Genomic DNA, 27,494 nt, shown 5'->3' with positions numbered 1-27,494 from the left:
GGGGGGGGGGGGGGGCGCGAAGGGGAAAGTAGGGGCATAAAGTATGTAAACAGGTTTAAAATGAATATTAATAAATGTTTTAAAAAAAAAAGCTACTATGTGTTTGACCATGAGGGGTTCTTTTCCTCTTTTTCTGATCCCTTTGGAGGTAGAAACCAACTAGCAATATCACTGGGTCAGAGTATGTACAGTTTAATTGCTTTGGGGACATAGTTACAAATTGCTTTGCAGAATGACTGAACCATTCCCAGCTCCATCAGAAGTGCATTAATGTACCTGTTTTCCCAAAGCCTCTCCAACATGTCATTTTCTGTGGTCATCTTTGTCAATCTGATGGGAATGAAGAAATGTTTTAATTTGCTTTTCTCTAATTATTAGCTAGATGGTGCCATGGATAGCCCTGAGCCTGGAATCAGGAAGATCTGAGCTCAAATGTGACTTCACACTTAATAGCTCTATGACAGGGTGAGTCACTGTTAACTTCTCTCTGTTTCCCAGCTATAATATGGGAATAATAATAGCACCTAACTTTCCAGGATTGTTGTGAGGATAAAATGAGACGATATTTGTAAGTGTGTGCTTAGTGCCTGGGCTTTTAGGAAGCATTTAATAATTTTTTTAAATGTAGAACATTTAAAAAATCCTTTGATTTAGAATTGATACCAAGTATCTGGTTCCAAGGTAGAAGAGTCATATAAGGTATAAAGATGAAAATTAATAGTTGGACAATAATTTTATGAAATTATGTGGTTGCCAATATTTATTATATCTTGAGTCAGAAATGTATTTACAAATTTTTATAAATAGAGAGGAAACAATAAAGAAAAGACATGTGAGGGGGATAGAGAAGTTAATCTATCCTATCAACCTAAATGTTTTGCTCTGGGTCTGCTTGTTCCAGGCAGAGATTAATTAGCTGTCAACCAGGAAGGCTGATAGTAAGTAACCACACAGCCTCCTCCAAGATGGAAGCTAGTCTCTTCAGAAACTAGGAAAGTAGTCCAGGAGTTAGAGTCCAAGTTGAAGCCCAGCTCCAAGCCCACGATCCAAGTCACAGTCCCCAGTGAAGCTCCCTCAAAGACTATCTCCAGAAGACAATCTCTTCAGACTATCTTCTCAAAGACAATCTGCTCTGAGGGAGTTTGAGGCTTGCTTTTATGGTGTCTTCTTGTCCCTTCCCCTCTTCACAGGGGACAGTGGCTGTGGGATCAACTTCTCACCTTCTGAAGCTTAAGTTCTCATCTTCAGGTGTGAATTTTCTAAAATTCACCTTCTGGAGAGGTATGAATACTCATCCTGGCTGATTGAGTTTCTGAGGGTATGAATTCACCAAGTGGTTTGAGATGCTCCCCCACCTAGTTCAGTGATTCCCAAAGTGGGCGCCACTGCCCCCTGATGGGTGTTGTAGCGATCCAGGAGGGGTGGTAATGGCCACAGGTGCATTTGGGGGCAGTGAATAACCGTAAGGGGGCAGTGATAGTATGTGACAGGGACCGCTAAGTAATATTTTTTCTGGAAAGGGGGCTGTAGGTCAAAAAAGTTTGGGAACCACTGACCTAGTTCAGGCTTGTGTTGATTCAATCAAAAAGTAGACAAGGAGAGTTAATCCTGTCTTCACAATCTAGTGAGGTACTTAAATTAGTGTTAACTCAGGATAGCCGATAGAGTAAAGAATTCTCTTTCACAGAGGTAGGCAAAATTGGGATTAAGTGACTTGACAAGGGTCACACAGCTAGGAAGTGTCTGAGGTCAGATTTGAATCCAGGAACTCCTGTCTTTGGTTCTAGCTTTCTATCTGCTGAGATGTCTAACTGCCCCATATGTAGAGCATTTTAAATATAATTATTAGTAACTTGGATTTCTCCTATTCATATTCTTTGACCATTTATCAATTGGGGAATGGCTCTTATTTTTATAAGAGTTTGAATCTGTTCCCTATAATTTAGACCTGACAGGTCCCATGCTCCTCTAATTTATATATCACCCTTTACATCTAAATCATGTACCCATTTGGAATTTGTCTTGGCATATGAGATGTTGGTTTATATCCAATTTCTGCCAGATTACCTTCTAGTTTTCACCATAATTTTTGTAATATAGTCAATTCTTGCCCCAACAGCAGTGATCTTTGAGTTTATCAAGCACAAACCTACCATGCTCTTTTGCTTTTATAACTAATCTTTTTTGGGTTTATCTTCTCTTTTCCTACCCATTACTACATTTTTCTGATGATTATAGCTTTGTAACACAGTTTGAGATCTCATGCTGCTAGGTCCTCTTGCTTCTCACTTTTTTTTTTCATTCCTTCTCTTGTCCTTTATTTCTTCCAGATGAATTTTATTATTCTTTCATAGTTCTATTAAGTAATCCTTTGATAGTTGACATGGCATTGAATAAATTTAACACTGCAATTTTTTTTATCGTGCTGAGTTGGCCTTCCCATAAGCAGCTAATATTTATCAAGTTATTTAGGGTTGTCTTTGCATGATGAATGTTTTATTGTGTTCATGTCATTTCTATATGTATCTTAGCAGATGAACTGAGTATTTTATACTCTCTGTAGTTATTTTATATAGAAAAAAATTTTTTTTTTTAACCTTTACTTTCCATCTCTTAGAATCAATACTGTATATTGGTTCTAAGGCAGAAGAGTGGTAAGGGCTAGGCAGTGGGGGTCAAGTAACTTGCCCAGGGTCACATAGCTAGGAAGGTCTGAGGCCAGATTTGAACCTAGGATCTCCTGTCTCTGGGCCTGGCTCTCAATCCACTGAACCACCCAGCCACCCAGCTGCCCCATCTTTGTTTCTTCTTGCTGGATTTTGTTCATAATTTTAAAAATGCTGATTTGTATGGGTTTATTTTATATCCTGCAATTTTGCTAATGTTTTGGTTAGTTTTTTAAATCATTCTCTAGGTAAAATATGTCATCTGAAAAAAAGTGATAATTTTGTTAGCTTTTTGCCTATGTTTATTCCTTCAGTTTCTTTTTCTTCTTCTATTATAGTAGCTAGCATTTCTAGCACTGTACTAAATAGTAATGGTGGTTATAACTCTCCTTGCTTTACCCTTGATCTTACCAGAAAGGCCTCTAGCTTATTCCCATTACAGATAATGCTGACTATTGCTTTTTGATGGGCACTATTTATTATTTTAATGAATGTTCCATTTATTCTTATGCTGATAGTATTTTAAATGGGAATAGGTGTCATATCTTGTCAAAAACTTTTTGTGCATTTATTGATATAATCATATAATTTTTGTTGGTTTTTATTATTTATATAGTCGATTATATATTGTTCCTAAATCAGCCCTACATTCTTCATATAAAATTCTGCTATCTTTTCAGTGAGCTATGAGGAAATTTTTGGCAAAAATGTGGGACATGTTCTCTTGTTTGAGAGCCTGTTCTCAGGAAGGCAACAGCCTAAGGATAGAGTCCAAAGAATCCTGGCATGGTATAGGAAAGAAAACATTTGACTGGGACTTGGGACACTTGGATTCTTAGTAAGGATTACAATACTGAATCTTTCAACTAACCCACTGTGTGATGCTGCAAAGTCATTTTCTCCCTAGACCTCAGTTTCCTCCTCTAAAATGAATGAGAAAATCACTGAGGTCCCTCCTCCTCTATCTGACCGTCTACGATTCTCTGATTCTAAAGGAATTGAGACTTTCTGCCTTACAAAAAAAAAATCATCTTCATGGAGCTCAGATGTTTTAGGGTAATCTCCACATCCCTGTGTCTGCTGCCATTATGGAAGTAATTTCTGTGTTAGAGGGGTAAAGCATGGTGCCCACAGGGGCCTTTAGCCTAGTAATCAGAAGTGTTCTATCTTGTAAAACCCAAATAGCTGGTTTCACTGAGCCATGAGAGAACCAAGGACAGGCTTAGAAAGAGCCTCCAAGAGTCCACAGTGCCCTGGACCCCAAATTAGGGCCCCAAATGTGGGGACCAAAGCTATGAATATATCAGGATTATCCAATAAGTCATACTTCTGAACTGCCAACAATATTTCAATTATGAACAGCAAATGTTTAGTCAGGAGTTCTTAGATGCTTTTTATTTGCTTATGACATTAAAATTCTACTGATGACTTCTTACTCTGGAGAGGAAATATTGTGTGCATTTTGGTATGGAGAAACCGAATTCTCACATATTGTAGCTGCTTGCCAGCAGTGATGTTGTTAGTCCGAGTCAGAACTAGAGAGCAGAAGGGTTAGCAATCCTGGACCCCAAGTCCTTGAGTTCTTTAGTGCCATGGAAGTGTTGCACGGGATATTCCCTGAAGTCTCCCCCAGCTCTGGCAAGTTGTGATACTAAATGAGGCATGTAGGCAGCTTTTTACTTGAAACAAAAAGGAGTTTCAGGAAGCTCAGTAACATGCAGGTGCCCTTGTTTGTTGGCTAAAGGCATGTAATTTTTGTGCTAGAGGAAGATCTTGGGAGATAGCAGGGTTCCCACAGTTTGGAATAACATGATAAACATTTCCAATAATGGACAGCAAAGTAAAGGGAGTCAACAGATCCGATTCAGTAACCTTGTTTTCAATAGCGAAGGGTTTATTAGCGAAACCATTACACACTAGTCCTATTTAACACATCACAGAAGAGAAAATTAATTCAGAAACAAGAATAATACTCCACAGTGCTTCTCTTTGAGGAGTTCAAAGTGCAGAACAGACAACAGGTTCCATCTTCCCCTCCAGTAGGGAGCAGCAGGAATTGTCCTTCCGGCCAAAGAATGGATACCCAGCCTTCACAGGCTCACTGACTCACCGCGGCCACTGGGCTTACACACTGGCTTCATGACCTTGCATAGCATGAAAGGGGCAAGCCAGTGGCTACCTCGTTTTCACAAAATTAAGCCCAAATTTATTTAAAAAAAAAAAAGATTCATACCCCTAAATTCAAATGCAGAAATGAAACTGTAACTAGAAATTCAGGCTGTGCACTCGAGACAGGGTTGCGAGAGTGCCCCAGAGGCTGTGCTCGTTTGGTGGGCAGTGATGGGATGGAGACGGCCTCATCCCATCTCAGCACCTCCAAGAAGAGCCCAATGGGGAGTCGCCCAACTTGTTAGGGCTCTTGGCTGTTTTCTGAATAGGACATAAGTAACCTTGCAGGTTGATCCCCAACTGGGGAATGTAGCTGTTTCAGGGACTAATGGTGTTTTGTCAGGGCCCAGGAGGCGTTACCACTGAATGGTAACAGGAGCCACAGCTGAGCTTAGCCAGGGACAGAAATGCCTTGCTGTAGAATGGTTAACTGTTACTCATGTTCCTCTTTTTTCTTGGGCACTAATGCACATCAGCAAGTAGGAATATGGCAAGGATTCACATTGGGCATAATTTTCTCAAAGCTTTGTGACATCCAAGGACCCTTGAATGGCAAGTAACAAAAGGGAAGGAGGTCCCTTTCTCTGAAAAGTAAGACTTAGCAACTGTTTCCACCGCGATTCTAGACGCCCAACTGAGCCTTGACTTCCTCTCTGGAAACCTTCTGTAGCTTTTGACTCTAGTCTTCCTCATTTTCTTCTTCCTCCTTCCTTCTGCAAAGGGATCAAAGCAAGCCCTCTGCCCCTGCACTGTTCAGTCATCACTACTAATCCAGGAGTCAAAATGGTTTTAATGGAGGATGGAGAGACAAAAGGGGACCAGGGACAGAAACAGAATTATTTCCTCCCTCAGAGCAAGGCAAAGAGAAAAAGTCTATTCAGGTCAACCCAATTGTCCCTGGATCCCCAATCATTTTGTAATTAGAAAATACTCCACAAAAACCCACAACTCACTACTCACCCAAAAAGGCCACCCAAAGCAGCCATTCTTAAGCATCTGCTGCTTTGGCTTTGTCCTTACTGGAAAGCTTCCTCATCAACAATGAGGTCTAAAGAACAGCCTCCAGGGGGGTAGCTGTGAGCCCAATTTGTCTTTTGAGTGAAAATACAGAGTGTGGCTATAAAGAAATAAGACAAACTTCCATAGTAGCTCATAGAAATTAGTCTCATTACTTTATTGTCATACTATGCTTGAAGACCCTGAATTAGCCCTTAGGCTAATTCACTAGCCCACTTAGGAACATAGGGAAAAAGTTGAAATGTGAATGAAAATCTTGCCAGTATTAAGAGAGACGCTGGAACTTTAGGAGTTAAATGTAATTAGCAGAGTAGGAGAAGGCTGACTCTCTGAGCATTCATTGTGTAGGGCAACTACGTCTCTATAGCAAAGAAATTTCAAGTACCCTTTGATAAAACCTGCCCAGGTAAACCTGTGAACATGGTTTTGACCATATCTAAGAGCAAGACGAATCACTACAGCTGGAAGAACCCTATAAAATACTGCCTGACAGTTGGAAGAAAACAGTTATGGAGACCAGTGGTGGGGTGACAGGTCAGCAGCCCTGATGGAGCAAGCGTGAGCTACATGGACTGGGTAAGGATGCAACTTCTCTTCCAGAGCATTCCTTGCCACTCTGCTAGTTAATCCTCTCTCAGCTTCCCAGATACATAATCTTTATCAAATGCTCTCCAGAATGGTTCCTGTTGCCACTCGAAATGGGCATTGGCTTAACATATATTGCAGGTTGCTTGGGGACTTCAGGCTATCACTAGCAACAGGGGAGGCCACTTAATATTTAATGATGATAACACAATCTTGGGTGAACAGAAGACACTTGCAAGCATCTGCCTAGAGCCAGAGGCCCCTTCTAAAGAGGCAATTAATATCGTCAGTAGGCAGAGCAAACAGCAAAGCATCTGTCGAGATGCTTGGCTGAATTTCTATATACAGCAGTGTTAAGTGTTTTGGGTTGTTTTCAAGCTTTTGAATCATCAAACCCCTCAACCCAAGGGAACTCTCTTGAAGGTTCTATTTCACCCCCTCCAAGTCCTATTCAGGTTGGGATAAGACACCAACCTTACAAAGGACACAATCTATACAGTGTTGTGTTACTACTCATATGTGCCATAGACGCTAACAGCATAAAATCCAGCAAAACTTTGAATCCGAACATCAGCTTCTGGTCTTAGAAGCTATCTTGAGGGGTTCTAAGTGAAGAATTAAGAAAGGAGAACCCATTTTAAATGTCTGGTCAACTTGAAGCAACAAGAAAGACTTTTTCTGTAGAGAAGTGAAGGAAAAGGGTCCAAACTGGAATACTGACCAGACCCTTCTTCTTCCTCCCTTCAGAACCATGCCAACTGTCTCCCTTGGGTCCCACCAGACTCTTTGAAAGCAAATGTAAGCTTAGGAGTTGAAAAGAGCACAGAAACCTAGTTGGGCTGCAGACAAAGCCAGGGGCATTTTGTTGGGGTCAGTGTCCAGGGTTAGGACATTTCATGAAAGCATAGGATTGACCACATTATAGTATCTCCTCTTCCCTTAAGCCCTTAGGAAAGCGTGCTTGCAGAATCACAATTGGAAATTTATAGAATCTGAAAGCAAAAATTATATGAATAAATATTCTTCAAATTTTTTATCTTATAAATATGCCACAGAATGTCTGGCAAAAGAAACAAAGGGCTTTAAAAGACAATTTTAAAATAAAACACAAACCACAAACAAGAATGATTCTCCCACAATAAGAGAAATTAATTACCTAAAACATCAGAATACCCAAATTACTGTAAAAAGGACTTAGCAGGAGAAATTTGCATTGTAATAATGCCTGTGGTGAACTTCAGTCTTTGGGCACCTTGAAATTATCCTTCTCCTTTCGGATGGCCCTCATGGTTGTCACAGGGTCAGTCTCCCCAGCATGCTGCTGTACTGTCTTCTCCCTGCCAGGCCCAAAGCAAGAGACACAGAGTACAGTACACGGACAATGGACACACTGGCTTCCTAACCCCAAACCCAAGTGGAGGAGACAGAAAGCAGCCGAGATACCAAGGAGGAGAAACAGACCTGTGGGAGCTCTCTCCCCATATGGCACCTTCTCTGCAACCAGGCTGGCAAAGGAGGCGCAGATAAAGAAAAACATTACATTTGGAATTTGCTGCTATTCTTAAAGAGGAAATCGTGTTATTCAAGAGTCAATTTTGCTTTTCTTTGTTGGAAAGTGGAGGAAATTGAGATGGATAAACAGAGCCAACTCAATTTTGGTCAGCCTAGTACCTTGCCAATTCTTTTCTCAACTTTCCAAACACAAGTAAATAATGATACTATTTCAGTAATATGTTTTTAGACAAAACTTCCAGCACCAGAAAGCAAGTTTCTTTACTCTTCTAAGATGTGGGCCCGAGGATGAGTTTTCATCCTTCATTTACTTTCCATAAGCAATGTTACAAGGACCTAAAGTACAACACATTCCTGTCATCACTTTTCATTCCCAGAGTTTGAAGTTGCCCAGGGCCTCCATCCTACCTGGCAGTCTTGTCAAGAGTGGGGAGAAAGGGTTGGAAATGAGCCCCAGGTCTGATCACTTCTCAAGTATCGCATGTTATTAAAGGCCTGCTGATTGCTGGTTTTGGGGGAATAGAGGTGGGAAGAATATTGGGGGAGGGCTACGTGAGTGTGTGTGTGCATGCACATGTGTGTGTGTACACAAACCTCAGCCTCCTCAGGAAAATATTCAGAGAGAAGCTACTACAAAATAAAGAAGAGCTCTACAAGTTTGCAAAAGCACCAAAAAAAAAAAAAGTTTCTCCAACTCCAAAAGCTTTTCTGTCTGGGCAAATCTTGCCAATTTTGTGTCACTGTACTGATAAGCAAGCGGCCATATCTCTTTCAGACACAGAATCCCTGAGAATTTACCCTTTTTTTTCATTTGCATAAAAATGTTCCTCTGTTTTCAGGGATACTGCAGAATTTGTTTAAATGAGCAAACAAAAGAATATGGAATTGGGGCAGCTGGGTAGCTCAGTGGAGTGAGAGTCAGGCCTAGAGACAGGAGGTCCTAGGTTCAAACCCGGCCTCAGCCACTTCCCAGCTGTGTGACCCTGGGCAAGTCACTTGACCCCCATTGCCCACCCTTACCAATCTTCCACCTATTTGGTGAGACAATACACCAAAGTACAAGGGTTTAAAAAAAAAAAAAAGAATATGGAATGGCCAGACTTCGGACCAAAAAAGCTTTATGGAACCATATCCTTATAGCTCTTTTGAACTTCAGATGGTTCAAACAAGTGAAAATTTCTCATGTTCAAACTCCTTTAATTCCTCCCTTTGAATGTGGTTTTTTTAAAGCTTTGAATTGCCCTCTTCATGTCTCCTTAAGACACACCCAGAAAAATACATGTACTCACACTCACCTCACTCTCATGAATGGGTTGTATGTAAACTCCTCAGCAATAGTAGATGGTACAGTTGGTTCTCCAATGCCATATTTTGTCTTCAAAAGAAATAATCACAATTCAAAAGAATTCTGTATTTCGAATATTCCAAAAGAAGTATTTCACAATTGATACTAAGATATGGGGGCAGGTGAATGGCTCAGTGGATTGAGAGCCAGGCTTAGAGACAGGAGGTTCTAGGTAGGTTCAAATCTGACCTTAGACACTTCCTAGCTGTGTGACCCTGGGCAAGTCACTTAACCTCCATTGTCTAGCCTTTACCACTCTTCTGCCTTGGAACCAATACACAGTATTGATTCTAAGACAGAAGGTAAGGGTTTTTTTTTAAGTTTATGAAGGATTTCATAGAGTCAATTCAGAAAGAAATTTCCATTGTTGGTTTTTGTTCTGTTTTGTTTTGTTTTTACTAAGAGTTTCATTAAAAGGATATTGCATTCTTAAATCTCTATTATGGGCACAGGAGAACAAGTACCACATTTGGAGTAAGAGGATCTTCATGTCAAAGCCTAAATTCTGCTTCCTTTGTGACACTAGACAAGTCACTTCCCTATTCTACACCTCAGTTAGGATCCTCATCCATAAAATGAAAACCTCTGAAGTCTCTTTCAGCTCTAAATGTAGGATTCTCTGAATATCCAGGCTCCCTGCTGAGACTCTTTTTTTCCTTCCTCTTACTCCACATCACTTTAATGCTTGTTATTACCTGGAGAATATAATCTGTCTACTATAATGAAGAATTTTCTAAGAGCTCTCTAGCAATAGCGTAAGCCACTGGATGACTTCCACATCCTTTCTGTGTGGAAGCTGAGACTGTAGGACCTTAACTAGTCTGGTTTGAATCCATCATGCTTTTAAGTTCACAAAGTGGTTCCCTGAAAACAGTTCCCTGGATCTGTGACTTGCCTATAATAATTAGGGATTTGAGATGAAATTCAAAACTAAATCTCCTTGACACTAAGTTTAGGACTCCCTTATCAAAAACCCTGTAGAGAAGATGCTGATGGGGTGGGAGGAAGAGGAGGTTGGACAGGCAGATCTATTCCAACTTTGAGATTCTATGCTTTGGCCATTTCACTAAATGATGCTTTTAATGCTTGGGGAAGCCTCGGTTTATATTGGGGATTACCTAACTAGTCAGCACTGAATATGAGATGGAAGGTTCCTCAGGAGGTATCTTTCTGAAATATTCAGAAGACACAAGCTCACCACCTTATCTCCTACTAGGTTTTAGCTTTCCAGTTCACACCACCAATGGATCTGTCCTTGCTCATGCTCCCTCATTCCCTGGTCACAGTTTATCATCTGCCTGCACATTTAACCATAAAGTGAGCCAAAAAACTGAGCAAACCAAACAGTCAATTCGGCTGATAGTTATAACCAAAAGTCTGAAAGGGAATAAAAATGAAAACAAATAGATTTTTACAAACAAACCCAAGTAAGGAGAGTTTTGGAATGACTGAGAAAAAATGTAGACTCCTGTTGTGCTAAGTCTAAGCCATTACCACACAGACAGCAATGACATTTCCTCAAATATTCTCCTAGAACTTTCTCAATCCTGTAAGAAGGGCTCAATAATGGCGTATTTCCATACTCTGAAGAAAAATACTTTTGTAACTCTTGGACTTCTTTAAACACTTGCTTTTGAGGGAAGGCTTGCACAGAAGTCAGACTTTACGACAACAATATTCCCTTGCCTCCATTCCACCATATACATTGTTATCTCCTGACTAGCATGTAAATGACTTTAGAATAAGGACGGTCTTCACTTTTGTACATTTGTACATAAGACCTAGCACAGTGTCTGGAACATAGTACTTCATAGAACAGTAACATATAATGGAGTATAGTGTTTCATATAACATTCCACAGGTACCTAATAAATACCTGTTGATTGATCCAATCCAGGATACTGGGTAACAGAGCTCTAGTTCCGGAACGCTGCCCACCCCAAATCAAATATATTTGAAAGTAACAGCCCCAGTGGGATCCACGTATGTGTCAGGGGGTCCCCGGCATGGCCCTGGCTGATCCCCTATTCAAGTTGTCCCCCTCATACAATAACTCCTCAGTTTCAAGATGAGAAAACATTAAATCTCCTATTCCTCTCCTAAACCCATCTCACTCACCTTAGCCCAGGCCAATTTTTCTTGAATAGCAGTATTGTTTGGTTCAACATGACGTGCAAACTTGAGGTTATTGATGGTGTACTCATGACCACAGTATACTTTCTAGAGAAGGAACAAAATATATCATCTCTGAGAACAGGATTTGTGCAAAAGGATGATGTAATCTCTCTTTTCAAAATCTTCTAGATTCTCCATTACTTCACTTTTCCCTCTTTGTGAAGTGATATCCAGCCAGACTTTATCTCTAGGCCTTCCAGGAACCCAATGGTAGCTGGCTGGTAGGGTTTATTTGAAGCCTAGAGATCCACAATGGAAAATACTTTGAGGGACTACAGACAGGGCTCATGGTTTTAGTTTGGAAGAGATTAGAGATGAGTGAAAACCTTTCCAGAAATGTATACAGGTTGTTATGTGCCCTTCTGCCTCTCACTGGGGTGGTCACATCTGGAGTATAGCATACATATGCCTAGGAATAAAGTGATTCCAGCAGAAAACAAAGAGAATGGAATAACGAGGAAATGGCTAGAATCTGAAAGAAGAAAACCAAGGCAGAGTCATAAGGAAAGGATATGCTTCTGAGAATTTGGAAGGTGATGAGTCTATTGTTTTAGACAAGGTTAATAAAGCTATGGAATCTAGCCCTTTCCCACAGAGCCTACAGGCAGCCACTCCAACTTGCTTTCAAATATACTCCTCTCTTTAATAACCCAACCACCATATTCCGGAAAAGAAAGAATACCGTTTCTGGGGGAAGACGGCCCAAAATTTCAAGCAGGGCTTTGTACATTTCATCTGCTGTTCCTTCATAGAACTTCCCACAACCAGCTACAAATAAGGTATCACCTGGAAGTAAAAATCTTGTTTAGTGAGGCTAGCCTAGAGCCCAAGACACACGAATGACACATGATGAACCAGGTCAGCAGCTGGGACTTTGTGAACTATGACATTTTTTTTTTAACCCTTACCTTCCATCTTAGAATCAATACTGTGTATTGATTGGTTCCAAGGCAGAGGAGTGGTTAGGGTGAGGCAACTAGAGTTAATTGACTTGCCCAGGGTCACACAGCTCAGAAGTGTCTAAGGCCAGCTTTGAACCCAGGACCTCCCATCTTCGGGTCCTGCTCTCTATCCACTATGCTATCCAGCTGCCCCACGTTATTCACTTTTATTGGCTATTTTCATGCTTTTAAAATTAAAGCTTTATTGATACTTTTTGTTTTTGCTCCATTGTTATTTCTGTATATATTACCTCCCACTCGCCCACTCAGCACCCCCACCCCAATCCATCCATCCCAACCCCCCACTGTAGGAGTGAGGGTAGGGGCTGGGCCCATGATTAATATAGGAAACTCTTACATGAAGACCAAAAAGTCAGTACTTTTTCTGAAATTTCTAGTCCCAGAGAGTGATCTAAAGCACTGAGGTATTAAGTGACTCCTTAGGGTCATACAGCCAGTATGTATGTCCCAGCTAGGGGCCAAGAACCCATGTTTTTCTAGTGCTAAGGCTAGATCTCATCTACTACAAGATGCTGCTTCTCACCCTTGTAACAAAGAAAAATCATTAAAGAAAACTATGTGACACAGTGACAATGTTCTATTTCTCCAGGCCCTCACTTTGCTAAGGAAAGGAAGGAGGTTCATTTGCAATGACTTCAAGGCAAATGTGATATATACAACCAAAGCTGTCTGCCACACGTGGAAATTACATGGCTGGATTGCTTTCAAAAGAGAAAGCACTTTAAATTGTTTTCCTTGTCATAAGTGTAAGGCTAGAATTTGGTTAGACCACACAAAATCTCCAAGTCCCTGCTTCAAAAAGCATGAATGTACACGGTGGTTGCCATGAGTTAGGGGGTCAGTTATTACCTCCATTGGGCTACACTCATGACCAGGGGTTGGCAACATATGGCTCTTAAGCTATATCTGGCTCTTTTGAGGGCCAGATATGGCTCTTTCTGCAGGAGCCATAAAGTCAATTTTTTTTCAGGCGCTGTTACAGGAGCGCGTTGTGAGCACTGTACGGCTCTCACGAAATTACATTTTAAAAAAATGTGGTGTTTATGGCTCTCACGGCCAAAAAGGTTGCCGACCTTTGCTCATGGCCTTGGCTTCGTTAGCAGTCTCCTTTTACCTAACCAAGGAAATATCACAAAAAGCAGACAGGTCTGATGACCAAATTGCAGGACACAGGGAGCTGTCACATGAAAATTCAGTCCTTTCCCCAAAGTCAAGATTTGGGGGTAGCTATGACTCCTTCATTTCTGTCTCATAGAAAGTCAGTCATTATTGAGATAACACAATCTCTGATCCTAAAGGAGAAGTTGGGGTCCATAGACCCTCCAAGGCTACCATCCTGATTGGGAAGAGCCAATATGATAATCAAAGAAGATACCCCAAAATTGACTCTTCCCACCATGATTTGATTATGAGAGGGAGAAGGAGAGGTAGCTCTCTATGAAAAGCTCTTGATGGCCAACCCCTCCTCTTGAGGGAGTTAAAAAACAAAACCCAAGTCAAGCCAGGGGAGGCTGTAGACCTCAGAGAAATTCATATTCCTAATGATCCCCTGTTGACAATAACTTAAGATTAGGCCTGGCTCGAGAACAGCCCCTTGTTTCATAAGGATACCACCTTTTCTTATGGTTTGCTGAATTCTGGAACTTAAAAAAACTTTAAAACTTCAACATAGCTAGCAATTTATACACTGTTCAGGGTATGTCATGTTCCATATCCTCTTCAGAAACCAAATTCATCCTGAACACATACTAGCCTTGTGACCCAGGGCAAGTCACTTCATCTCTGTTCACCTCAGTTTCTTCAACCTGAATGTAAAATGGAGATAATAGCAGCACCTTCCTCATAGAGTTGTGAAGATTAAATGAGATAATATTTGTAAAGTGTTTAGCCCAGTGCCTGGCACACAGTAGGTGCTATATAAATACTCATTCTCTTTCTTTTCCTGCTATATCATCACTCAGTGAAGAAAACTTATTAAACCAGAACTCACCTCAAGGGCTGTCTCTTAACTAGCTTAACACCTTCCTTTTATGTTGTTCTACTAGTCTTTGTTATCCAAAGCATCAAAACCGAGTGAAATTCGACTTTTGTTCCACAGGAACATACCCATTAATCACATAAAAATGTTCTCTTTCCTTGATCTTCTGACCCTAAGCAAAGTGATAAAGTGATAGCCATTCTCTCCTAACACTTCTGATGTGAGGCTCCTACATACGGGCCCTGGTATTGGTCTGGCTAGGTTCAGATATTCTCTCACCTGAAAGACAATGTTATATTGGAAAGAGTCCTGAATTTGGAGCTTAAAGTCTGGATGAGAATCTTGGATCTCCTATGTGACCTTGTACAAAAGATTTAATCTCACTTGGCCTTGGATTCTTCCTTTAGAGAATGAAAAGTTTGGATTTCAAAGGCCTTTTCCAACTCTAAATCCTAGGATGCTCTCAGAACGTCTCATATTATGGAAGAAAAACAGACAAGCATGGTCCCAAAGAATATTCTGTGACATATTTTCTTTTCCTTATTTTCCCAAGGGAAAGCTGCTCAACATTGGCTGAAGTAAAGAGATTATAGAATTTCCTTTCCTAAAAATTTAGCTTTTTTACTTTGCCCAGTGCTCCTCTGGCCTACCCAATTTGCAAGTAGTCTTGGGTGTCATGAGGCTGACAGTCTATGCCTTCTTACTATGAGGGGTACTATTTTCTAGCCTACTAGGACATTAGGTAGGAAAAAAAGTCTGTTGTTGTTATTGTTTTTAGTTTGCTTGTTTTATTTTTGGTAACTGACTGACAAGAACTAGGCTGGGCACCTCCCGAGCAGTCAGGAGCCTTCAAATGTGCACATATGCCAATGAGGGACATGCTTAGGGCACAGCAGCAGGCACACACACATCATTGAACTTACCTGTAAAAACAGCAGGTGGCTCTGAACTATTGGGCTTACTCACAAAATAACAGATGTGTCCAGAAGTGTGACATGGTGTCGACAGGCATTTGACAGTGAGAGATCCCACCTTGAATAAAAAAGCAAGCAAAAGTGAGCTCCCCAAATAAGTCCAAGAAACATGTAGACAAAGCCTAAACCTTCGCATAAGCCTCTCTTGGATGTCTGCTCAGACACCCACCCCCCCAACACGGTGCTCATATAGCCTGAAGGAGGAAGGACACACGTTCTTGGGTAGGGCTGCCAATCTTAAGTTGTTTATCTTACATATTATCTGGACTCCTGTTTTTCAACTAACCATAGAAATTAATCTTAAATTTTGTTCCTATGACATCAAAGCCCATTCTATAACACGGACGACTGCCTGCTCTCAAACAAAGGTACCATTTCTGTCCTTTTATTGCTAAATCTTGGCTCAGCTGAACCAGTTATCCAGAGACTATAGGCCTGATTTCCTCTTCTGGGCCCACAGCCTTTTTATTGCTCTGAACTCTGGCCAACTTAAGTTTGAAACAAACCAAACATAACTCAGTGGATCTCAAACACATCTGATCAAGAAAAAGAAAATGAATGTTCCAGGGATAAGAATGAAAAGTTTAGTCATATATATGGCCAGTTTGGGGCAAATGTGACTTAGAACAACCCAGGGACAACTGCTTTGGTTGTTCACCTGGTACAGGATAGAGAAGGCTATTCATTCCAAAGTTCTTAGTTGTAAACTTCAGCATGAGAGCCCTCTAATAACCTACCATGAACAAACACAGAAGGGGCACTTTTCTGGCATGTGTTGGGCCTCTTCCTAGGTGGGCCACTCATGAGAGAAATCAATGCTTGTGGTGCCTGATCAGGCATCTTGGGCATTTTACTTGGCCTGCTTTCTGGTCATTCAACTTTTCTCACCCTGTCATGATACACTTGACCTACATTCAAAGTCAAGCCACGTTTCAAAGCCTTTCTGTTTATTTCTTTTTACCTGTAGCGTAGTAAGGTGTGACACTTTTTGAGTGAGGGCTCCAACTCGATCATCTCCCCCATACACTTTTAACCCGCGTTCCATCTTTACAAGCTTCTCATTGCCTCCAGCATGGTCCCTAGAAAGTAAAAATAGGAGACCCAGAGCCATCTGCTGCTTAAAAAGGGAATGTTATATTGCTTTGTAAACCTGATTTAAAACATATTTGTATTTAACCCATTAAATTTGTCTCCGAAATTGCATTTAACCTATTAAAATTCATCTTGGGAATCAGACTAAGGAAGTATAGTGTCCATTCATTCCAAATGCAAAAAGCCAGTTTTTTGCTGTTCCTCAGCACTAAAGGAAAGAGCTCCCTTGGAACTACCAGCATCAAAGTAATGCCCACCCTCTAGAAACCCCTAATGGCTATGAGCATGTCCCATAGCAGAGGTGAACAGAGCTGCTGAAAAGTCTGTACAGTTCTCTGGTGCCCTTTAAAAAACAAAACAAACAAACAAAATCCTTACCTTCTATCTTAGAATCAATACTAAGTATTGGTTCTGAGGCAGAAGAGTAAGGGCTAGGCAACGAGGATTAAATGACTTGCCCAGGGTGACACCATTAGGCAGTGTCTGAGGTCAAATTTGAACCCAGGACCTCCCAACTCCAAACCTGGCCCTCTTCCACTGTGCCATCTAGTTGCCCTGCTGGTGTCTTTTAACAAATGGTCACCAAAAGTTTTACAAAAAGGATTTCGTTTGGGTTCCATTTCAGAGAAAGAAAAACATGAGCAAAGATGTTTTAGGAACCTTTCTGGGGTTTGGTAATAGAATATGGAATAGCAGTAAGATGCTGTGACTGTAAGCCTTATGCCAACCACTAGACCAGAGTCTGTTCCTGGGAGAATCTCAAAAACGATAGGTAGACAGATACCTAAGGAATAGGTCCTAATGATGAATTCTAAACTTTCAAACCTCTTTTCAGACCATGGGGAAAACCTCCTCTTCTCTTGATCCTGGAATTCTACACTTTCAACTTCTTCCCACTAACTCATTTATTGGATAAACTAAACAGCACATTTCTTTAAAAAGAAAAAAACCTTAGAGAAAACTGAGTAGCATAGAGGCTCTTTCCTTATAGTTAGTAAAACCCAGCTATAAATCAGAAGAGATCATGCTATGAATTAATTTCATGAAGTGTATACTTAGAGAAGAAAAATTCACTTCAGAGAAATGAGGCCAAGAATGACAAGTAAAAAAGATCTGGGAGGTCACAGTGATTACCTAAAATACCAATTTGGTCCTCAAATATGTGACATACAAAAGTAATGAGGCTAGTTTATCACTAAATTTGGAATTGGCCAGTCACTTATTCAAGTCCAATTTTGTGAAAAGGATGAAACACCAAAAAAGACTTAAAGGTTGGAAAATAGGGTCTGTGAAGGGAGGATAATTTAATATGGAAAAGGGAAGGCTAGAGAGAGGGACAATTATAATCAAGAGCATAAAAGACTACAAAAAGGAGCCCAGTGACCTAAGGGGAACACCAGGAGAAAGCATTTATTTATTTATTTATTTATTTGTTCATTTTTGGAAGATGGGACTTCATTTATTTTATCAATTCCATGTAATAACAAATTTCCACACAAGTTTTCCTACGTTATATGATCAAACTTATTTTCTTCCCTCTCCTGCAGCTGGCAGGCAATTCGATCTGGGTTATACATATGTTTTCATACAGAACATATTCAGGAAAAATTATTAAAATCAGAGTTAAAAAGTCATATATTTGACAAAGAGGAAATGTTCTTCACAGTGTACACTACTAGACACTGGTACAGGTAATGAAATTAGATAATTTATTTATTATAGAAGTTACTTACCTGCCCGGGTACCTTTACCCACCTCTCTCCCCTTTTTTCTGTTCCCTTTTAGGTATCATTTCCTCCCATTAAAATGTAACCTCTTTGAAGGGAGGGTCTCTTTTGTTTTGTTTTTTTTGCTCATCCAAGTAACCCCAGCATTTAACACAGGAGACAGCACATAGTAAGAGCTCGTGAAATGCTTGTTCCTTGCCTGTCTGGCTTTCCTAAAATTGTTTATGAATCATTTGTTTTGGGTAGGTTAGGGGATTAAGGGCAGGGGACTGGCCTAGATGGTTTCAGTTTATGGTTCAGTTACAGGTTTGTTTTTCAATCATTATGCTTATCATTTTACAAATATTAGCCAATCCTTATCATATTCCCATGAAGTAGGGACTGAAGTTCTTTCTTTAATAAAAAGAAAAAAGAAGCCAAAAGAGTGAAGTTTCTGACACAAGGACAACGGAATTTACTTGAGGTCATGATACTTGCAGTGACAAGGTTCAAGAACATTTTTTTAAAGGAACAAGAAGGCAGCTTGTTAACTGGAAAAGAAAACCTAGGTAATTTGTTCCCAAAGTTGGCAGTCTGCTAGCAAATCAAAGAAATACACTGTTCTAACCAAAGAAAGCAACTTTTCTTCTTGGTTTTAAGCAACCCTAAGGTTTTCACAGGCTCTAATAAAAAGATCAACAGACAACTTCCACAAAGAAATAATTCAGATATATTTAGGTCTGTTCACTTTTTGCTGATCAAAAGAAGATCTCCAAACACTGCTAAGCCATTTGGCATTAAAAAATGTTTTTAATGCTTGAAAAAGGCTTAACTAACTTCATGGAATTTAAGGCAAAGATCCCATTCTATAAGCCAAAGATGATTTGAGAAAAAGAGCCCATGGAAGATTGCCTCCACAGAAGAAGGATCAAGCCAGTAAAGAAGCATTTTTTCCACATCAGTTGGTTATCTCACCTCAGACCTGCCTTGTGGCAGAGTCTCTTTTCTTTTCCCTTTGCATTAGGCAATGATCCTCCTGAGAAACACCAGTAAAAGCTTTTCCTGTTCATGTCAGGGCTCATCACCACACATTCAGTATAAAGAATTCAATTATGCAGGACTGAAAAGTTGGGACATTAGGGGCCTTATGTAGGAGCACATGTTAAGGGACATTGTATTGGGACTCACTAGGCCTATAGTTGAAACTGGAGTGCCATTCACTTCTTGTGATTTTTTTAGTCAATGTATGTAAAGTGAAGCTAATACCAACTTCTTGGGGGAAGAGGGGTCATTTCCCCTCAGTGAGAGCTACCTTACAGTGCTTTGTTTCCTCTGTCTGCAATCTCTCTCCTGAACTTGTCTCCACATGACCAATTTTACACCTGCACACAGCTAGCTGGATATTCCATTAGCATTTTAAAATCAATATGTCCAAAACAGAACTTATTATCTCTCCCCCTAAACTTATCCCTCCTTCAAATTTACCTATTTCCATTAAGTGTATTTTTGTCCTTCTAGTCACCCTTGCTGGAACTCAGATTCAAAACCTCAGTCCTCCCAGACTCTTCCTAACTTTGTCACTCCCATAACTAATCAGTTGCCAAGTCCTGTCATTCTACTTCCACAACAGCTCTCCCATCCATTGTCTTGTTTTCATTTGCAAAGCCACTACCTTATCCCGGATCTTAATTACCTTTCACATGGATTACAGCTTCCTATATGGTCTTCCAGCCCAGGCTCCCTTCTCACTCAAATTCATCCCCTTCTACACAATTACCAAGATAATCTCCATAATGCAATCTGACTATGTTAGTTATTTTTACTATTTTCCTCAAACACCTTCAGTGGCTTCCTACTGCATTTATAATAAAATACAAATTCAACTTGGCATTTAAGGGCTCTTTTCTTACCTCCATTGCTTAGCTAATGTTGAGGCTAAGCTCAGGTACTATATACACTTCCTGAAATCCTCTTGATTCCGCCTAGTTCCTAGTGCTTTTTCTCTCCCTCAAATTATCTTGTATTTACTTATCTGTATACATTTTTCAGGGTTTCCTCTCCCTTAGCAGAAAGTAGGCTTCTTAAAGACTGGTACTATTTCCTGACCCTCTGGCTTATACATAGCATGTACTTAATAAACATGTATGGAAAAGGATTGAAAAGTCATTTATTCTGATATTATTAAATTCTTGCTTTGATGTGTGTCTTAGAACCCTTCAAAACAATTTGTGTTTTCCTAGTTAAAAATGTGCTCAACATCTCATAGAAATACCAAAATAAGCATGGACCAAATTACACATTTTCCCAAGTCTCGTTATAGCCGACTTTGCACAGGTAAAAAGAAAATATCTAAAGAAATGCTTGCTTAAAGATGACAAAAAATGAGAATAGTCACTGTTGGTGGAGTTGCTGAAAACAGGCATGCTAATGCATTGTGGATAGAGTTTTGAATTAATAAAAACTATTTTTTTGGCTAATGTCCATATCCTTTGATCTAGTGATTCTACCAGGCATATACCCAAAGGACATCACTGATAAAAAGAAAGGTCTCACATGCACCAAAATATTTATTGCAGCACTATCTCTGGTAACAAAGAACTAGAAACATCAATGCATGTCCATCAATCAAGGAATGGTGGTAAATTAATATAATGAAATTTTACTCTTTTGTAAGAAATGATAAATACAATGAATACAGAGGAACAAAGAATTACAAGAACTGATGAAAGGTGAAATAAGCAGAACCCAGAAAACACTATAACACAATGACTTCAATGATGTAAATGAAAAGAACCATAAAATAATTGAAAATGAATGTTGCAATTACAGAAAATAAGCTTGGTCCTAAAGAAAAGATATAAGTAGATAGTTCTCCACTCTCCTTTGCAGAAATGGAAGGTCCATAGTTGTGGACACTGCAGATATTATCATATATATTTTTTCAATATATTGATCCTGTTTGCCGATATTTTCATTTCTTCCCCTCTTTTTCTTTTAAGAAAATGTCTTTGTTGTAGGGGATAGCTCTCTAGGAAGGGAATAGGGGGAAGGATACAGGGGGAAATTTAGGTGATGTTAAAAAAATAAAGGTTGGTGCTAAAAATTTATTTTAAAAATATTTTAAAGTTTGCTTACCAGTGGTGATGGGTAGTAAGAACGGTGGTCAGTTTCACTCCATGTTTTTTTACTGTTTCCACAACCTATAACCAAACACAGGGAAGTACAAAGAGATCACAACCCCATTTTCCCCCCAGCTTCTAGTACCACCATCCAGGTAGTGGATGACACTAGACTTTAAAGATGAATTAAGAGGAGGAAATACAAAATATTTCCCTCTTCTTCCTTGTCCTCTTACTCAGTTAAGAAATCTGACTTAGGGGCAGCTGGATATCTCAATGGATAGAGAACCAGGCCTTGAGGTCCTAGGTTCAAATCTAGCCTCAGACACTTCCTAGCTGTGTGACCCTGGGCAAGTCACTTAACCCCCATTGCCTAGCCCTTACCACTCTTCTGCCTGGGAACCAATACATAGTAGAGAATTTAAGGCGAGAGGTAAGGGTTTAAAAAATTAAAAAAAGAGAGAGAAATCTTTCTTATTTTTTAAAAAAACTTTTTAAACCTCTTAATGGTATCTAATGGTATTCTCATTTCTTTTAGACAAGTGCACCAAAATTACTGGTGACAAAGGCATTTTCATGTCAACCACATGTAGGAATTGGAAAAATACTATTTGGTATGAAAGAAACAAAAGGCAAGTGTCATGGTTAAATTATGCATTACCTAGAGTTCTGTACCTAGTAAGGTTATATACAATGAAATTTAAAAGGATCCAAAGCCAAAACTGTCTCTAGAAGACTTTCTGAGGAACTTCCACAAGGGTCATTCCTGTTACCTTCTGGGGTTGTACTGGATCCACGATGGCTGCTTCCTTGGTATCTTCATCAATGATCAGGTACATGTAATTATCAGTTAGGGCTGGCAGTAATTCAACCTTCATGTTGTCCTGTTCAATTATCTGACACTTTCTGAAGTCAGTATGTTGATAAGTAGCTCCCAGCAGGGCTGAACCTTGGAGATGTAAATAATACAAATGCAGGTCAATGGCAGAACCTTATTATAATTGAACTGAGTAGAAGGTCAAAGACAAACCCTTTAAGTTCTATCAGTAAAGACCCATAAATCTTGAAGATGCTTTTTGGCCTGAAGCATTCGACATCTACCTGTTTTTCTGATGGTTTCTTTTGTTTTTTTGAAAGTTTCAGAAGAGAAATCTTCATCTGACCTATATTTGTTACCAAATCTCACTCAAAATATGAGAAGTAATTCATTTGAATAAGGATCGAATTCAATTTTTTAAAACAGCCATTTAATGTCATTTACAAACAAACCCTGAGTTTAAAAAAGAAAAATTCCCCACCAAAAGAAGAGAACAAGTAAGTCACAATTCAAATAATGTTCAAATGTGTTTATCACTAACTCTAGAGAAGAGTAGAGACTCAAAAAACTCAGAAAGTATCTCCAAAGCCCATTTAAGTCATTTGTTTAATCTCTACACCATACTATGGGAGTAGTTAGTAGCTTAGATAAGAATGGAAGAAATCATCTAAACTAAAGATTCTCAAAATTCTTTCAGGAACAAGCATTTTGAAAATGTAAAATATGTCAAACCACACTGATATATGGTCAGTCCTGGGGTTAAAGTAAGCTGGCAGGGCCAGTGCCTCATGGGGGAGCTTTTAGGTTGAATGATGGGCAGCAAGCAAGAGAGTGCTATTTATGAGAGGAGTTACAAAGCAGGCACCATAGATTTGAGTATCTTCACACACCTAACTCCTTGGAAGCACCAAGTAAAAGTCAAGCACTTAAATCCTTCTTCATGTATTTCTGGGAACTTTAATGATTAAACAATACATAGCAACTCTGACTCTCCCTTTCAAACTTTGCCTTAATGCTAAGCAAAATAAACACGTATTTTATAAATTCTGAGAAATAGTGCCCTATGCCTCTGTCCAATTTTCTACCTCTTTCTGAAGTCAGTATGTCAACAAATATTGACATGACCAAGCTAGGTGGCATAGCTCAAGCTCAGTTAGACCTGGCAAGTGCTTTACTCCCCCAAAAGGAAGGGAGGAATAAGAGGGATTAAAGAGACCTAACTGGGCTTAAATCATCTTCCTGAATGTTCTCTAGGTTCTCTTCTCCATTTAAATTCAATTTACTCACACTGCACAAATAATATGTTCCCTTTCACTTCTTCCTCTCCTCACCCTAAACACTCCAACCCCACAGTGGACTAATTTCTGTGTTTCTCATTAGTACTTAGGCTATGCCTCAGAGAATGCCACATTTTTGACAACTGTGTCAATGATCTCTTCTATTTAACCTGAAATGAACACTTTAAGAAAAGCCAAGTCCATCTGAAAGAAATTTATTTATCAGCTCAATCAAGTTTCATTTTCTACAAAGAAAACAAGTGCTTAACACTACTTGAGAAAGATCACTGTCAAAGGATTTTATGCTAATGAATACATGTAATAAGTCATACATATACTAAAGTTCTGGCTTTGATAAACATCTATGAGGTGGAAGAAGTAAAGTCTTCAGGAAACCTTTATAATGAAGGTGTTTTCACCCATATCAGACTTTGGGCCACACTTATCAAGGCCGAAAAATGTAAATATCCAGAGAGTGCAGGCAATGTTTGCTGCTCGTCCTACTAAACACTCCTCGCTACTGTAGCCAAATATAAAAGCTGAGAGTCGGCCAGTGCTAGGGAATGTAGCAATTGGCTCCACAGCTGAAACTAACCAGGTCTTTCCTTCTAATTCTTTGCAAAGCATACAAAGAGAAAAGAGGCATTTCAAAATTATTAGTAAGGTAGCCCAACATATCAATGAGGGAAGACTGTGACCAACATGCCATTAATCTCTTGTCTACAAGAAAAAAAAAACAAAACATAAAGTATTTATTGAACTGTATATGTAACTAACAATCCACTGGGCATATACACTAGGCACATAAATCATAAAAAATGTTATCAAAAAATCAAAAGTCATAACTACATCAGTAAATGCTTCCCTGCCTTAAGCTAGAGGGGGTCCTAGAGGTCATTAAGATTGACCCTTAATCTTAGAGATGAGAAACTGAAGGCCAGAGATATTAAAATTATTTGTCCAGGACTACTCTACCAGTGTTTGAAGTAGGATTTGAACATTCCAAGTCCAGGACTTTATCCACTACATCCCACAGCTTCTCTAGTCAATTAAAGAAAGATGGATGTTCTACATTGTCCCAGAAGTCTTAGTGCAGCTTTTTAAGCTTTACTATTATACAGGCAAGAAAGACTCTTAAAGACACAGGAAGAGAAAAAAAAAAATTAGTCTTCTATTCCATGTAGTTCTGGGGTCACAAAGAAAAAATATTTAACTCAGCTACCATATTAGTGCATGTGGAAAAAAGTTCCTAAAATAGGACTTGAAACACCATTTTGGGTAATAAACATTTCCTAATTAAACACAAGCCTTTCAGAATTCTCCACCCTGACAAGCCACTTCCCTCTATTCAGTCCTTTTAAGCCTGGATTCTGAACTCAGAGGGCTCCCCTATTAATGATATATAGATGGCATGTTGACTAAAAAACAGTATGAACTTAAGATATTTCATTGGTTTCCCACCATGTTATTAATTCCAAGACATTATTATACTACTTCAGGTGAGAACTTCTGTATGTATATTTGGGAAATCTTGTGGAAGAAATGACAGTGGCATCTATCATTATTACTACCTTACTGACTGACAGTAGGAGGCTTGGGGGTGGGGGATAAGATTACAAAGCCTTAAGCATTACAGAAATTTGTAGCATGCCACTCTGAGTAGGCTCACAAGAACCCCAGTAGAATCTAGTTTCTCTGCACTTTAATACTATTACATTACCAGCTGTGGTGTCCGGGAGCTTGCACAACTCTCCAGACACTGGAGAGATTGGGAAAACAAGGGTGGCCTTGAAAAGCCAGGGCCGGGCTGCATATGAGTGATCCAGGATCTAGGCTATCTACCACGGGACAGGAGCCCCAGCAACTGGCACCAGCACCTCATTTTGGGAGAGTGAGAACTGGATAGGCCATTATCTTCGGATCCCTTTCCCTTTTCCTTGTTCCCTCCCCCAGCGGCATTTCTAAAAGGATCAGGAGGTTACGTAACCAAGTCCAAACCCCAGGCTGGGGATCTCTTCTAAGCCATCGACTCATAGGTCGGATGGAGACATTTTATTTGAATCCCTGGCTGGGCAGTCAAGGACAGCGGAAGAGGAGGCCTGGCACTTTCGGGATGCTTCTGAGGGATTCCCTGCTTGTCCCCCCCGGGGAGCGAGCGCCTCACACTGGGCTCGCCAGCCTGGGTCGCGGCTCCCGGGACAGGCGGACCGGCGAGCCCTGTCCTGGCCGGGTCCCGAGCCAGGGGAATGCAGACGTGACATCCACGAGGCCTCCCGGGGGCGTGAGTAGCAAGGGGCTAGGAGTGCGCTCCGCCCCCGGCAGGGGAGGAAGCCGATCCCGGCCCCGCACGCAAGTCCCACTCGGGTCAGCCACCGCGGAGCCGTGGAGAGCACCGGCCGGCAGCACCTGTCAGGGGAGCCGGGGCCGAGGACTAGCCTCGGCGGCTTCCCGGCTTCTCCTCTCCGGGCCGGGCTGTCTCCGTTCACCTACCCACAGCGCGCTTGGCCCAGGTGGTTCCCAGGACAGCGAGGCTCCGACGGCCCAGGTGCCCACAGCCCCAGACCATGTTCCGGAGGGAGGAGGAGCGGGATGCTCTAAGAGGCCGAGCCCTGACACAGAGTTCCCGTCATCAACGCGACTCAGCCAATCCCCGCCGGCCTCCTCGCCACGCGCCCGCCGCTCCCTCCGCCCCGACCCGCAGCCGCAGCCAATCAGGGAGCGGCTGCTGGGCTCCGGCCCCCAGCTCCCCCTCCGCTCGCCCCTCCCCCCAATACCGGCCGCTGAGAAGTGTCGTTGTAGTTGTGGGGTCGCCGGGGACCCCTGGGAACCGGCGGCGGAATGGGGAACAAGGAAATAGAGGCCAGTATGTAGATATCCTCCTCCCTCCGTAGCAGCACGGCCCTGCCAGGCAGGGCAGCGCCACTGCAACCTTCCCGGAGTGCGGTCACCTGGAGCAGGGTTCAGCGACTCCCAGCCCCCAGCTGAGGGGGAGGAAAGTCGAGAGCAGTCTACTGTGTCTCCTTTCGTTGATGGAACGGAGAGTTCCGAGAAAGTTTGGCTCTGTTGGGTAGCCGTAGGCGTCAGGTGACTGCCCTTGGGCAGAGTCCACGTGATACGGTGACACTTCGGTTGGCTCGCTCTGGACTGATAGACATGGCTGCACCTCGTCAGTTGCCCCGGTTTTGGGAATGGGGCAAGAACATCGTCTGTGTGGGGAGGAATTACGCAGATCACGTTAAGGAGATGAAGAGCTCGGTCCTTACCGAGCCAGTGATCTTTCTGAAACCCTCCAGTGCTTATGCTCCGGAGGGCACCCCGATCCTCATTCCCTCTTACAGCCGCAACGTGCACCATGAACTGGAGCTGGCGGTGGTGATAGGGAAGCCGACCTGCGCCGTGTCTGAGGCCGAGGCAATGGATTTCGTAGCTGGCTATGCCCTGTGCCTGGATATGACTGCCAGGGACGTGCAGGAAGACTGCAAGAAGAAGGGGTTGCCCTGGACCCTGGCCAAGAGCTTCACTTCCTCGTGCCCAGTCAGCAAGTTCGTGCCCAAGGAGAAGATCCCGGACCCGCATAAGCTTAAGCTCTGGCTCAAGGTCAATGGCCAGCTGAAGCAGGAGGGAGAGACATCCAACATGATCTTCTCCATTCCCTACATAATCAGCTATGTCTCCAAGATAATAACATTGGAAGAAGGAGACATTATTTTGACTGGGACTCCAAAAGGAGTTGGACCTGTTCACGAAAATGATGAGATACAGGCTGCAATAGATGGGATTGTCAGTATGAACTTTAAGGTGGAAAAATCAAAACAGTGAAGTTATATGGCAGTTGCTCTAGTTCCCAAGCTACCAAACTGATTCACATTTTAATGGAGGCAATGAGTGAGGGATAGATAGGAGCTTGGAGAAATAGAATAATTTGATTGTTAATTTTGAATTAAAATTGAATTATTAATGAAAACATTAATTTTCAGAAAGTAAATTTTAATGGAATTTATGGTAATTAATTTTGCTACTTTTAAATGCAAAGTATATAATTTTGGTCAATATGGGAAGGTGCTGCATATGCATAGAAATGTTTAATGTTTCTCTCTACC

The 27,494-nt window shown here is 41.0% G+C and overlaps 1 protein-coding gene across 2 annotated transcripts; it reads right to left on the bottom strand.

Annotated features, from left to right (window-relative positions):
* Positions 1 to 4,539: 4,539 nt before the first annotated feature.
* On the bottom strand, positions 4,540 to 27,057 carry HAGH (hydroxyacylglutathione hydrolase). 2 transcript variants are annotated; one of them, XM_044657294.1, is made up of 9 exons: positions 26,343 to 27,057; positions 22,074 to 22,249; positions 21,317 to 21,381; positions 16,345 to 16,462; positions 15,333 to 15,441; positions 12,152 to 12,255; positions 11,413 to 11,514; positions 9,245 to 9,324; positions 4,540 to 7,774 (listed from the first exon to the last, which is right to left on the bottom strand). In XM_044657294.1, the coding sequence occupies exons 1-9, from the start codon at positions 26,968 to 26,970 to the stop codon at positions 7,675 to 7,677; spliced, it is 1,482 nt and encodes a 493-aa protein (XP_044513229.1). In that variant the 5' UTR covers positions 26,971 to 27,057; the 3' UTR covers positions 4,540 to 7,674. The 2 variants fall into 2 exon arrangements, with proteins under 2 accessions (XP_044513229.1, XP_044513236.1); XM_044657301.1 differs by lacking the exon at positions 26,343 to 27,057 and adding an exon at positions 25,885 to 26,131.
* Between the last annotated feature and the right edge of the window lie 437 nt (positions 27,058 to 27,494).

Source organism: Gracilinanus agilis, chromosome 1 (assembly GCF_016433145.1).
Source record: "Gracilinanus agilis isolate LMUSP501 chromosome 1, AgileGrace, whole genome shotgun sequence".
Classification (NCBI taxonomy): Eukaryota; Metazoa; Chordata; class Mammalia; order Didelphimorphia; family Didelphidae; genus Gracilinanus; species Gracilinanus agilis.
The sequence above is the reverse complement of the archived record's forward strand: the minus strand, read 5'-3'. Positions and strand labels throughout refer to the sequence as shown.